Raw genomic sequence first — 14,180 nt, forward strand, 5'->3', positions numbered from 1 at the left:
TACAACACTGCGGAAACACCAGCTTACGCACCTTATATAAATAAACTATTCTATAACTGGAGGGAGAGTACATTCAAGATTAACACTTACAAACCTCTAAAGTATGCAAAGACAGATTATAGAAAAGGTTACAGGTGGGTGGAGAACACAATGAGGCATGCACATAGAGAATACAAGCTCTGCACAAGGACACTCGTCAGTTCCTGGCCAGCTAGAAGTGGAGAACTAGCCCCCCCCCCCCCCCCCAGATTGGTTTCAATAAATAAGAACTGTCTCATCATGGCTTAAAATCTTCCAAAACAATGAAAACATCTTAAGAAAATGTAACAGTATTTCCCCAAGACAAATTTGTTTGGTTGCTTGTTTCTGTACTGGTGAACAAATAACTGTTCTCTAGAGTACTCTGGAGTTTGAGCTGTAGCATGAGACAATATTAAAACATAACATGTAATTATTTTAAGCACCATTTTAACTTGCCTCTATTTTCATGGCCTTTGGTTGAACAACATAGATTTTGTTCCTGTAGCCACACCAGACTTTGTCATGTACCACTGTCATGCATCTTATCGAATGATGTGGCCGGCCCAGATCTAAGAGGTGATAGTTCGTCAAATCCCATTGACCATCTTCAAAAACAGAGAGAAAAGAAAAAAAATGAAACAAAACATAGGTTCCTATGAGTTTAAAAATTATTTAAAAGTACAGGCAAATATCTTAACAGTCTAATTTTTTAAAAGCACTGTAATAATCTGGATAAGTCAATAGAAATTTATGGCTAGGCTCCTCATAAAAAAAACCCTGGAACTAGTTATACGAACTACCACCATCCCAAATGCTATTTTGTTTTTAATATAATAAGGTTGTACAGTGACTCATGTTTAAAACATATCAAAACATTTTTAAAAACAGAAAGTTACCTAGTGCTAAATGCTTTACTTGGATAGGCATCAGTATACATTACAACAAGCAACTACCCACACAGTGCTAGGCACTTGCTGCTTGACTGAACATAGAATTGTTGACCAGTGCATCAAGATTTTTTTAAAATATGCTGCAAGATCTTAAGAAATGCACTTGAAATCTACTAAAAGCATACTAAATTTGGTCATTCAACACCAAGTAAAATTCTTCTGTAGACTGAACTAAGCCACAGATAATCACTGACATTTACTCGAGATCCTTAAGGATTGTAAGCCACTAGAATCTGAGTTTTAAAAAAAAAAACCCACACTAAAAACGTAACAACTTCATCCCAGATGCATCTTTCCCAATATTTGCATTAGTGCTGTGCAGCTCCTTTAATTCTTCTAAATGCTGAGCACAGGGATTTAAACTCCACAAGGAAAAGAACAAATGAATGGGGAGTCTGTGGAAACAAGCCAACAGGTAAGTTCCAGTTACTTATAGTAAGACCTTCCCCTCCAGGTCCTTATTTTGCAGGCTGAAAGAATGGAACTTGTCCAGGAGTGGTTTAGGCAGAAATTCAGAAGGGATGCTTACAAAATTCTCATTGAAGGACTTGGCTGCGGACAATTATTAACACTAATAACAACACAGGAGACATGACTACTGAGCATGATGAAAAAGCAAGAGACGACGATCAAAGTGGACTTAATCAACAGGCTCTTTGCTATTTAGCTCAGATAAATCCCATTCTCCTTCTCAGAGTAAGAAAATATTCTAGGAGCGTGCCAGGACAGTGCAAAAATGGTACTTGAAACTGCAACTGAAATACTAGAAAGATTTCTCAAGACAACATGTAAAAAGGCCATTGGGGAATACCTTTTCAAAACACTATTTAAAAATGGCACATTTCTTCCCTAAGTCCTGTTACAACTTCACTCGTTTCAAGATCTGTTAGAATGCTTACCAACTCCTCGATGAAATATTGCTAGTGTTCCATCAGCTAGTGCAACTAATACTATTCCTTTTACATGTCTGGGAAAAAAAGGAGGCACAAGAATACACACCATTAGACTGCATTTCTGAAACTGCAAGTTTAAAGTGAGGTATAAACATTTTATATTTCAGCATACTTTTTATATTCACGTTAGCCCTAGTGTTTTGATTTCTACAATATAGCTCAAGAGAAGGGACAGTAACAAGGCGTCAAAATCCAGTTCAGAAAGCTTAAAATATATCTAGCTACAACAGCTGAAGAAAACATCAAGCATAACAACCTATAACTGTTTTGAGTATACAGCTACCAAGAATACCAAGTATACAGCTACAGCTCATCATTTGAGCTACAGTATTTCCAACAGACACAAGATTCCTTTTATTTTCCTTACTCCCCAAAAGTTTTCCACTGCCCCTCAAAGAAAATGCATGCATTTATGGCAACTGACATTCCCAATATCTGAGGAGGAAATATAAAACTACTTGGCTATTTTAACAAAAGTTCATTATGATTTACATGACATTCTTTCAGGACTTACACAATACTGAGAATAGAATCTTTAAGTTTAATGGCATGAACACATTTCCTCCACTGGGCCACTGACGAATGAACATACAGGCTGCAAAGACAAATCAGGAGGGATTAAAAGCACTACAAAAGGTCTACCAGACAGGAAAAAAAAACCCAAGCAAAACCCCTATAATTGAAATCCACAATCAAAGGGAAAAATAAGTTTTCGTCTTCCACTGAAAACTATGTATAGACTGAAAGAAAAAACTACATAAGCAGCAGAATGGTTTTTCAGAGACATGAAACATTACCAAGTCCTTTGCAGGTACATCTGCAGTAAAAAGGGCAATATATTCTTCTAGCATAATAAAATATTGAAAGTTATGGAATTATCAGACCATAATTTCTTTGACCACACACAAAACAAAACCACCACAACTTTTCTGCAGATAAAAGTGTTATCTGCCAAAAAGAGCTTGCTAATCACCTACAATACTTTCTTTGAATTCTTTAATGCCTAAATGTAGCTAAGCGTACAAAGTTTAGGCTCTCTGGAGGTCGTCTTGCGCTTAATCTTGACTCAAGACAGTTGTCAGGCCTGTAGGCACAAGAAGCAATTTTAAAATAATTTTTCAAATAAATTTAACAAGATTAGCATTTTCTTACCATCCATTCTGTGCTCCAAGCCACATTGTCGGTAAAAGGCTACTCATTTTCTGTGCTTCTTCTCTCACTAGATCTTGCTCATTTGGCAAAACTGCAACATCTTTATATAACTCTGACTCAGTACTAAAAAAACCGAACAGTTAAAATACATTGAATAAACTGCACAGATTACTCAGAGTATAACCTAGGTATTTACTTCATTGCTGCTGGTTTCTACACTGGCTTTTGAAGGACATAAGGTATTTTAAAAAACAGTAACTGTGCATGAATGTATAACGATACAGATGAAAACCCCAACGACAATGAATTTCTTCAAATGTACATTTACTTGTACAAGGAAATTTAGGTTCCATTCAAGCCTATCAGTATTGCTGATATCCCTGGGGAACAGCATAAGAAAGTCACAACATCAGAGGCACATGTTAAGAGAAACACTTATTAAAAAGCTGTATGATACTTTTGCGCCTGTATGTGGAGAGTGAAGATTCCTAAAGATTCGAAATACCGATTACTTTCAAGCTTCTTCTCCACTCCTATAACTACTCACAGATTGACTATTCTGAGAAAAGAAACCTACGTTTGAACAAGCAGTTGATTGGAAGAAAGGAGTGTAATTCTTATTTATTTTGACCCCAAAACAGGGAATCTAAACAGGCATCTCTAGATCAGCACCATTCACATTAAGTCTGTGAGAGATCTTAGTGACAAACTGGTAGACACTCAATACTTCATTCTGGAGGTGTCTGTACTCAAGGGATGAGTTCACAGACAAAGGCGACCCTTCTTTCATGCAAGCAAAGCGTACAGTGTCTTCTACCAAGACTACGTATATAAACTCAACATATTTAATGAGAAAAAAAAGTAGTCGTTTTGTCCTCATGTTGTGTTCCTACAAACATTCTATTTTTCTTTTTAAATACATATTAAGAGGTATGAGGATTGAGACTATGTACCTAGGCTGGTACACTGGAGAAGCCTCTGTTGTATTCTGCACTCCCAGAGGATCTGTAAAGACATGCTCTGTGTAGACTCCAGTTTGTGCAATATCAGCTGTGTCTTCTCCTGTCCCTGCATTGACTTCCGTTGCTTCTGTCGCCTCCTCGGCTGTTGGAATGTTCTCATCTACTGAATTACTTTCAGTTGCAGCATCTATGGAACAAAAAATTTGAAAAGCTTTTAACAACTGCAAAAGAATTCTCAATTATTTAAAACAGCCAGAACTTGATACTTAAAACCTAAGTTAATAGCTGCAATAACCAGTCACAATCCAGATTTTTGTGTTTCATCTAAGAAAAAAAAAAAATCAGATCAGAAACACCCAAACTTTAGTAGGTTGCACTGTATCAAACAAGTGTCAAATACACTTTAAGTATCAACCCAGTGACTGATGGCACAGATTGCCCTTTAAGTGATTAACCAGAATAAAAACGAACAAGTCCAACAACCACATACCCATTAACAATCGTATCGCCATACAGCTCTGAAGGGCATTGACAGAAAATATTAAGAATGCCTATGAAGTAAGCAGCTTCCCTTAAATCTCTGTTAACACTTTACAAGATTTAAGGCATATATCCACATTCTCTCTAGTCATTTGTCAGCAAGATCTGCATTTTAAATACTGAATAACTTAAAAGCTCTCTTTAGACCATGCACAAGATAGAGTTCTCAAAAGTATCTGAATGAATCAACTGTCTATACCCATTTAGTATCACCTCCACAAAGTTTTCAGCTACAGTTATACAGTGCAAGTACGTCAGACTTACAGGCCATTTCCCACAGAGTACTCATGTTATCACTTCTTACAGACAAGCTATTACATTAAATACTTACAGCATTCATTTTTCAGTTACACCTAATGGTGTTTGGCCATCCACTAGTATACTTGTAAGATTTTCATACCTGACTGTTTATCTGTCATTGGTGAGCCACCGTTTGCATCATGAGCTACAGGTGCTCCTGTGATACCCTCTGCAGTACAGCCAACCACCGTTATTCCTCCTAGCAAGCTATCGGTTTCTGCAGAGCTGTTGCTAGTCATACTTCCACACAGAGAAGACTTGTCCACTTGACTGGGATCTGCTTCTTGAGACCCTTCTTCTCCTGCAGGATAGTCTGTTTCCCTTGCCCCTGAAACCGATTAAACTCACATGTTTCTTGTGGGGATAAAGGTGCATCACTTCTCTATCTAATAACAAACTAAGCTTCAAACTGAATGAACTCTCTAGCAACCGAGATTTAACATGCAGATACCTATCTACAAGCTTATTTTAACATGATCAGCAGACATTAAAGATGCTGTCATAAAGCTCAAAAAGCAAAAGCAGAATCTACACATGCTGCACATCCACGTGTCAATAAACCATACTTCAATCTGCAGAGTTCTCCAACTAGTTTATTTCTATTTCAAATAAATTTTCCATTAAAATTAGATTTATAACAGTGCATATATGCAGGGATACCTATCTACATCTTAATAAGAATTTAACTGCAATAGATCCTTTGTTCTGGAAAGAAAAGCTGTTTTTCTCTCATACAACCCTCCCAACCACTTTTGAGACTTGAAATATCATTCTTTGTTTCTTGATATTTTTATCTTATTTTACTGTATTTTACACTGGTTTGATTTTACAAGTTATACATAGTTTCAATGGAGCAAAACCTCAAACTTCACTGGAAGATGTTTTGAGCTTATTAAACAAAACTACTTCACTGGAACTAGTGCTACAGACTTCTATAAGTGTAAGCCAAGAAACAAGAAATCCAAAAGCACAATTAGTTCTTCTCCAGAATCATAACATCCTCCTATAAACTTCCCTGAGTACACTATCCACATACACTCTCAATGTAGCAAGGACTCCCTCTACAGGAAGCTCCAAGACTTGCTACTTATCTTCAAGCGGCTGAAGAGGTCAGAAAAGCCAACATATTTTTCTTTTCTGATGTTCGCAATTCCATAAAACATTGGTACTATTGCACAACTTGTAACGCAGCAAACAAAATACTTTGTCTTGGTTGCTGACATCTCTCTACCTTTGAGTTAATTTAGGTCAAGAGCCAACCAAAGAGTGGAACAGTAGAATAGAAATCCAGTAGTTTTCCCTACAACTTAACACTTTTTATTGCTGTGTTACAGTAACATTTTATCACACTAATTAACAAATCTTTGGTTTTTCATTGCATAAGAAAATCTGAATAAGATACAATTAAAAAAACAGGAGCTAAAACATCACGAGTCTTTACCTGGTACACTAGCAATACAAAGCACATGAGAATTGCAAACAATGAAACTGTCCAGAATATTTCCTGGTTGATTAGCATCAATAATGATAACTTTTGTAGCAGAGTGTGTGCTAGTACAGATCCAAACTAGACTGGATAATTCTTCCTGATGTTTCAGCTCCTTCTGCTGGTCCTGAAGGAGAATAAAGGGAGAACAGAAGTGAATAACAGGAAGGGGGACAAGAATAGAACCTTTGATCTTGTATGTTCTGACATTATCAACTACAGATATACACATAAATATGTGGTAAGTTAAATATCTTTAATGCCATTGTAAAATTACATGTAGTTACTTGTTCTCTATGCATTTGGAATATAAAAACCCTTCATATTTCATATTTGTGTGGAAAACTATAGAAAATAATTACACTGCACAGTTATACAGTTAGACAAGTAAAAAGCTACATAAGAACACTATTTATGTGCCAGCTACCACACTCGGTATCACCACAGATTAATGTGATGTCCCAAAGCACTTAAAATTAAGCCTTTGTTTTGATGCCTTTAATATACCCTCATTGTTTCTTCATGAAAACATGAAGGCTAACACATGTTTAAACAAAGGCACAGTCACCTAAAAAAACCCCTTTTTTTATATGGCAGTGAGAACATGAACAATTTTGTCACAAATGTTTTTTTAAAGCAGGCAGCACCGGTCTAACCAGTGGATCATTTTGATGTAAAATTGATTTGCTCTTGAGATTTGCCAACAAGCTGGAAAACAGGAAAGAATCACAGTATTTTTGTAGTTGGATTCAATAACCCAAATACCTTGGGCTGATGACTATCCAAGAAAAATGTATTTGTTACTAATAAACCTGACCACAAAATACTTTATTAATCTACAGATATACAGTGAAGATGTTTAACTATATAAACTATTCAACATGCCTTACAGTGACCTTACCTTGAGCTCTTGGTCTAGTCTGTCTAAGCTACTTTGAGATCCTGTTTGCTGCTTGTTGCCATCTGCGTCCATACCAGTCACATCATTGTAGAATACACTAGCACCAACCACAGACCCACCATCTCGTGTTTTCCCTCCTGATAGGTTTACCCCTACAGCACACCACAGCTTGAAAGAAAAAGAAATACTTCACTTAAAAGTTAAACTAAAAAAAAAAAAAAAAAAAGACACACCCGTTGTTAAATATGCTAAGTAATATCAAAATTACTATATATCTGCAGTCCATTTTAAGGAATTCATTAAGATTAAAGTCATGTACATTTCTACTGAAGCTTAAATTCTGATTCACTTGTGCTTTAAAAAGAAACAGATTCAGTTCAGAAAGAAAATAACTGAATTTAAAATAAAAACATTCAATCTATACGTTGTCCAAGTCTCTATATCATCACTGGAAATATCCTACCTTCATAGAGGTATCCTTCTCATCTAAAGGTCTCAGGTAAACAGGTACAGGCAAGTTCTTCATCTTATTGTCACCCTGGCCACCATTTGCCACCTAGGCAAAAAAACAAACAAACAAACAAAAAAAACCAGAAAAGCTTTCCACTTTAAAAGAGGTTTACAGTCTTTGGAATCAGTTGATCAGACTTTGTTAAATACAATTAAAAGTTTTGCATTGTGGTTTTCCTTAGAAAGACTCTTTTAACTGCAAAAGTTCAAGAAAAAAATACTGGAGTCACTCAAACACAAGCTGCGAAATTATACTCTGCTCAAATTTCACAAAACATGAAGTTGCTACCACTACATTTGAAAACATAAGCATAATACCTGTTTGTACTTCTGAGGTAGACTCCAGCCAAATGCTTGCACTCTACCATCCTCTTTCTGAACATGTGCTTTCACTTGGCGATACTGCTCTCTTTTCTGCTCTCTGCGTGAGGCTAAACTGGCTTCAGTTCTAGGGAAGAATCATTATTAAAGAACCTGTTATTTATGCTCTTTAGAATTCTTTGTGTAATCGGAGTTGCTATTAAACTCAATATACAAGATAGCTGTAGAAGCATTGGGTTACCAAAGAGATCACTAAGTTTTCCACACATCACCTACAGAACACCAGGTTTCCTGTGGGCTATTTCTAAGGGACCTGTGAAAGACAGGCAAAACCAGAAAGTCTGTTGTCAGTATCCTTAAAGAAAATGAACTTGGGTTGTGTACCTCTACTAGAAGCTTTGTAAGTTGTAAACAAAAAAGATGTATTGCCAAAAAGAACAGAAGAAAAAAAAAATAATTACAGATACTTGTTAGCCTGTCTCATGTTGTTCTATTTTTCCTTTGAACTTAAAGTATCTGTACAGTTATTGCTTAGCTACAGCACTTGCATGTAAAAGCGTACCAAGTGCTGCCTCCCGTGCCTAAATGCAGTTCTATGAAAGGCAGTGATATTTACCAGAGAGAATACTACTGCCAGGTACCCAGAGTACTCATCCACTGCTGTGCATTTCAGTCTGCACTATGTTGATTTCTTATATATCAACATTCACTTCAGGAGAACATTATATTTCACTTAGCAACATGCTATTTTTCTCAGAGGATTAAAAGAGTAAATACTTGATAAAACATATCTAGTATGATAAACCCAAAATGTCTTACTCTTCACTGAGGAATTCAAAGGCTTTAGATTTGTCACTCGGTAATTGAGATAAGGTACTGCTTCTTTTCTTGACTGATGGAGTAATATGCGAGGTTGGAGCATTATATTTAACATTGACAGGAGGTTCTGGTTTCTTAGCTGTATTGCTAGATGAACTGAAGAGCCTGCTAAAACTAGAAGAAGGAAAAAAAAAAGAAAGAAAAATGAGAGCTAAGATTTTTAAGATACATCCAAATTTGACTATGCAGGTAAAACACTGCATATGCTAGCCTGCTCAAGCCAGTTAGACTAAGAAACTGGAGCCCAACATAGCAGCAGCCACCACACACTCAGCAACACTCTCAAAGCACAGAAACTCATGTCAGTAAGAAAAATTCTTAAAGAATTATCCCATTTGTTTATCAAATTTAACGGGATCTTCATCTTGAATGAATATCTACAGGGAACCAACAAAATCAGGATGTGAACATCACACCTGAAAGACAAGTTTTATGAAGCATATTAGTTCATGCACAGAGCACTTTAAGAACTCCACCATTTTCTAGGCTAAAACATAGAATAGTTATCAGCAAACCACAACATCAAAAGGATTATTTGACAAATATCTTGTTGTGAATAACACCATTTTAGATTTAAAGAGCTTGAAGTTAGAAAGGAAAATTAACAATCAGTAAGCCATACTTCACAAAGGAAAAGGAAGCTGAAATAAATGCAATCCACACGAACTATTCAGGTTTCTATTTTTCATCATAAAAAAGAATCCAGAAAAACGTTCAGAACAAGAGTCCTGGTGCATATTCAGCTAGAAAAAAATTACAGCACTTTGGCATTTAACTTCACAAAGTGCACAGCCATTCACTATGTGATGCAGCTTACGATACATTTTGTCTTCAAGAACAGTCTTACCGAGCTGGCAAGCTAGGTAACAAGAGGAGAACAGTTAAGACATCTTCATCTGCCAAAAGATAATTAGCTAACATACAAGAATGTGCCAGCTAATTGGTTAGGGTCTTTTATTTATTTTTGCCAGTGAGTCGTGTTTCAATACTTACAACTGCCAAATGCTTGATCTCTTCTTTTCTTGCATGGCTGGATTTTCTCTTGATGCTCTACAAGAAATGAATTCCAAGTTTACTGAGTAAGCATTAATTAAAAAAAGGAAAGGAACAGAACAGTGTGTAACTCTTACTTAAAAAAACAGGATAACATATCAAAAGTATCAAAGCCTGTTTCTTCACATTGCCACTTCTTTCCCAATAAGAGCACAATATTGAAATTCTCACTAGATGAACTGAAGTTACATAATAAACATCATCCACATTTGTTTACATCACAGACACAACTGGTGAGTGCTTTTCAGACAGAAGAGACAAATCTGTGTAAGACTTTGCAACGAAAACAGCTAGAAGAAAGCAGCAAACCATTTTAAATTCTTCTGCCTCCTGTTTTTTAGTATTTTAACCATTGCCTTTTCTTTTAAACCCTCTTATTTGTCAACACATCAGTAAATAAATGATAAAGTGATTGTTCCTGAAGCCATAGATGCATTAAGAGAGCTAGGAGAGGATTTCTACAGGAGACAATAGCTATAGAAAAGCAAGCCACGACTGCTTGGGAATGTGTATTTTTCTTCTCAGACTCAGAGCCCAAATGGCTCACAGGTATTGAGGACAACAGAAAAAATCCGGTGCCATTGTTATAGCGGACCGGCAGGCGGCACCAAATGACACTGTTACCTCTGGGCATGGGCACTGGCACGGCTGGGGGGACACGCCGAGAATGAGCTGGGCTGAGGTCCGAGCAGAAGACTTTTGTTTTTGAAATCATACGATCCAGACAACTTAATAGTCAGGATGCAAATTAGACCAGATCACCATCTTTATTGCTTATATTTAACAAACCTTGCAGAGTTTTAAAATTGTGTTTTCTCGCGAACAACCCAAGTCCTTACAGATTATACTCCGTCTGAAGACTGTATGTTATTCCTGTTTTGACATCTCAGCTGACAACTGGGCCCACTGCTTTAAGGTTTGTGCATACATACACACACACAGTAATTTTTCCTGCCCATCAAATTAATGTTATTTATGATTACCAAGTTTGGTAACTGTTCCAAAATACAGACATTTTTTCAAGGGATGCTTATTTCACACCATATGAAGTAACACATCTTCACTGACGTCTCACCGAGAACCCATTTTGACAAGATAAGTTATATGCCCATAACTTAAAAACAAGGTTACTCATAGGCATGTAGAGAGACAAGCAGAAGGGCAACTAAGGCCTCACACTCTAACCTACTGACCAGATCACTCTGCAGCTAAAAATCAAAAGCCAGTAAAATCCAAGGAGCCCTATCAATTATAAAAGAGCCTTTTACCTTATCATCTCAGTCCATCGGACAGCCTCCTGAAGCTCCATCAACCTCTCTTTATACTGATTTCTTTCCATCAGAACACGGGCCATTTCAACACGAGTAAAACGCTTCCGCTGAGCGGTGGGGACATCACTCTGAACACACAAAAAAGCAAACATAGGACAAACAAAGGAGCACAGTAGGGCCTTGCAGAGTCAGCCTCCGCCTTCTGATAAGAGTCAGTTTAGGGCACAATTCCAGATTCCAAATCATTTGGGGCTTTGTAAAACTAACTCAATTTTACCTTCCTCTCCTCCTATCCTTTGTACGTAGTACAATCTGAATAAAAAACAGTTCTTCAAAAAGAATGTGACACACAATAACGGGCAGAGAGGAAAGAAAGAAAACTAGACATGGTCAGTTTAAGTTTACTTGTGCTCTTTAGATCTTCTGTCTCTTCTATACATGGAGGAAGTTTACCACTACTTAAGCAGTAAAGTTTAGTAGCACTCACTAAGCACATGCTAACTTCTAATGTCCCCTTGTGAATTATACATACAAAAATACACATACACACATACACCTACATCATCATCCTCTTTAGCTTTCTGTCTTGCTTCCTCTGCTTCTGCACGAGCTCTAAATACAAAATAAAAATAGCTGCATTAGATACCACAGTGGGGTTTTTTCTTTCTTTTTCACAACCATGGAATTAAACTTACTTTCTCAGCTCTTCTTCCAGTTCCTTATTCTTCTCTTCAAGCTTTTGTTTTGCTTGTTTTACAGCCTCTAATTCACCTTGCAGTACATCCTTCTCGCAGGTTAATTCATCCACCTTTGCTATCAGATCATTCTTCACTACATTCAGTGCATTTCTACACAAACATTCAAAATATACCATTACAAGGATGACTGCAGTCTCATAGTTTAGCTTCAGCCTGATTTCATTCTTGAATTTTAAGACCTACAAATTTCAGAGATACACCTTTCTAAAAGAGGTCAAACCCTCTCCCCCCAAAATCTCAAATACCCTCACACTTCTGTATTAGAAAAAAGTACTCATAACTCAGAACAATTTGCTTGGAGGTTAAATTCCTCAACAGTGCTCCAATGGATTAGCTTCTACAGTTACAGCTGTGTTTCTAACAGAAAAGGTAGGGAGTTGATCTCACTAGAATATAGCACTGCATTTCTTGTAGACTTAAAAGGATAAAAGCAGCTTTTGCTTCTGAGAGCCTTAATTTCTAGAATATCAACTAAGCTATATATTTAGCCAATTATACCTACATATTCAAAATACTTATACCGCCACTACTCTTAGAACTGAAAGCACATTTGTTTAACTTCAACTTTCTGCGTATGAAGATATTGAAGATACGACAAAACAACAGAGAAGGGCAGTATTTTTTACATACACATTCTCACTTACTTTGTCTCCAACAGCTGAGTGTTTTCCAAAATAAGGTTTTCAACCTCACGACCCATTCCTTTCCAAAGGAAACAAACACATGAAATTAGCAGACAAAATGGATGTTTTCACAAAACCTGTTTTGCCATTACTTAAAATTTAGCTGGTTTTAGTCATGACAAACTTGTCAGAACAACTGTGAGCTATCTGAAGCTTCAGGACCTACCTTCTACAATTAGCTTTCCCCTCCACCTTCTTCCCAATCTGCCTTCAGTTAAAGCCTAAAGGCAACCCTGGCTAACGACAGGCTAGTAATTAGTGCTACCTCCACCTAGTCTATACGTTTTGAAGAGGTTATGTTACTACTAAGTCAAAAACCAAACATGGCATCACTGGGGAAGTATTAGTCCACAAAAAGTTAAGTTTAAAATGCTCAACTGTCTTTTATACCATGTTAGATACAAAAGTATATCAGTTATAGACACAAGACATGCTGAATTATAAAGCTCAGGTTGCGAAAGCCCTGCAGATCTCCCCAGAGCAAATGATACCTTACCAAAGAAATTATGGTCTTTAAAGGCCATGCATTCCATGTAGAGCAAAAACAAGAACAAGAAACATTTCATGTAAGGTGTAGTATGAGTGAAGAGCAATAAAATATTTAGACTTATGAAGTAAGAGTGAATTAAAACAAAGCCACCACCAAAAGTTTGAAGTGGAATGTGATGTGATTAGAAGCAGTATTTATACAGAAGGCAGATGTTAAAGTTAAGTTTGTCACAACCATTGCTATTGGTTAGACCTCTTATAAAAATCAGTAACTTAATAAAAGTCTATCTCATATTCTGTGAAATAATTTAGATGCACAGTACTTGGAAGAAATGCTAAGCCAGTCAGTAAAAGTTTCAAATGAACATGTTACTATGGAACAAAAGTTAAATTAACGCTTCATGTAACTACTTCAATATTATTTAAATTTATGGAGAATAATCTCTCACCCTATTGTTTGCATGCCTATAGTAATACGATTTGCAGGTTTTTAAAAAGATAAACTTTCAGGCAGAAAATAATTATTTTACATCTTGCACAGCAAAATAATTACCACACTAATGATTGCAGAAATTATGCTAATTCAAGATTAACACAACAAATAAAAAAGGTATCTTAATGGCGGAGGCCTTTTAAAATACTCTGTGAACACAATCTTCTAAGCAACTTTAGCCACAGAAGACTTAAAAGATATTTGGATAACAATAAAAAAAGTATCAAAAACAGACATGCAAATCAAAGTTCCCTCTTTTGGAATTCCTCTTTCTAGGTTTTGGATTAAAAGTAAATGACATTTAATAGTGAAGGAACTTAGATCAGCTATTGTTACTCTATCAATATCTGGAGAAATCCCCTACACTACAGTCATCAAGAGGTTTTATTCAAATGGCTATAGCTTTTTAAATGTTTTCAGTATTCACAGGTAAAAGTACCTAGGATCACTTCCAACAG

The 14,180-nt window shown here is 36.4% G+C and overlaps 1 protein-coding gene across 17 annotated transcripts in view; it reads right to left on the reverse strand.

Annotated features, from left to right (window-relative positions):
* The window catches only part of SPAG9 (sperm associated antigen 9), a 66,014-nt gene that overhangs the window by 11,339 nt on the left and 40,495 nt on the right, over positions 1-14,180 (reverse strand). For 6 of the 17 annotated variants that reach the window (XM_030014050.2, XM_030014054.2, XM_030014048.2 and 3 more), the window contains 18 exons: positions 13,237-13,251; positions 12,702-12,759; positions 11,995-12,147; positions 11,860-11,911; positions 11,297-11,427; positions 9,969-10,025; positions 9,823-9,834; positions 8,916-9,089; positions 8,094-8,223; positions 7,729-7,821; positions 7,266-7,433; positions 6,320-6,491; positions 4,979-5,206; positions 4,030-4,225; positions 3,077-3,199; positions 2,439-2,519; positions 1,871-1,938; positions 478-626 (listed from right to left, as the gene is read on the reverse strand). In XM_030014050.2, the coding sequence (XP_029869910.1) occupies positions 478-626; positions 1,871-1,938; positions 2,439-2,519; positions 3,077-3,199; positions 4,030-4,225; positions 4,979-5,206; positions 6,320-6,491; positions 7,266-7,433; positions 7,729-7,821; positions 8,094-8,223; positions 8,916-9,089; positions 9,823-9,834; positions 9,969-10,025; positions 11,297-11,427; positions 11,860-11,911; positions 11,995-12,147; positions 12,702-12,759; positions 13,237-13,251 (2,060 nt within the window). The remainder of the gene's footprint in view (positions 1-477; positions 627-1,870; positions 1,939-2,438; positions 2,520-3,076; positions 3,200-4,029; positions 4,226-4,978; positions 5,207-6,319; positions 6,492-7,265; positions 7,434-7,728; positions 7,822-8,093; positions 8,224-8,915; positions 9,090-9,822; positions 9,835-9,968; positions 10,026-11,296; positions 11,428-11,859; positions 11,912-11,994; positions 12,148-12,701; positions 12,760-13,236; positions 13,252-14,180) is intronic. The other 11 variants (XM_030014052.2, XM_030014057.2, XM_030014061.2 and 8 more) reach the window with 4 other exon arrangements.

Source organism: Aquila chrysaetos, chromosome 5 (assembly GCF_900496995.4).
Source record: "Aquila chrysaetos chrysaetos chromosome 5, bAquChr1.4, whole genome shotgun sequence".
NCBI classification, from domain to species: Eukaryota; Metazoa; Chordata; class Aves; order Accipitriformes; family Accipitridae; genus Aquila; species Aquila chrysaetos.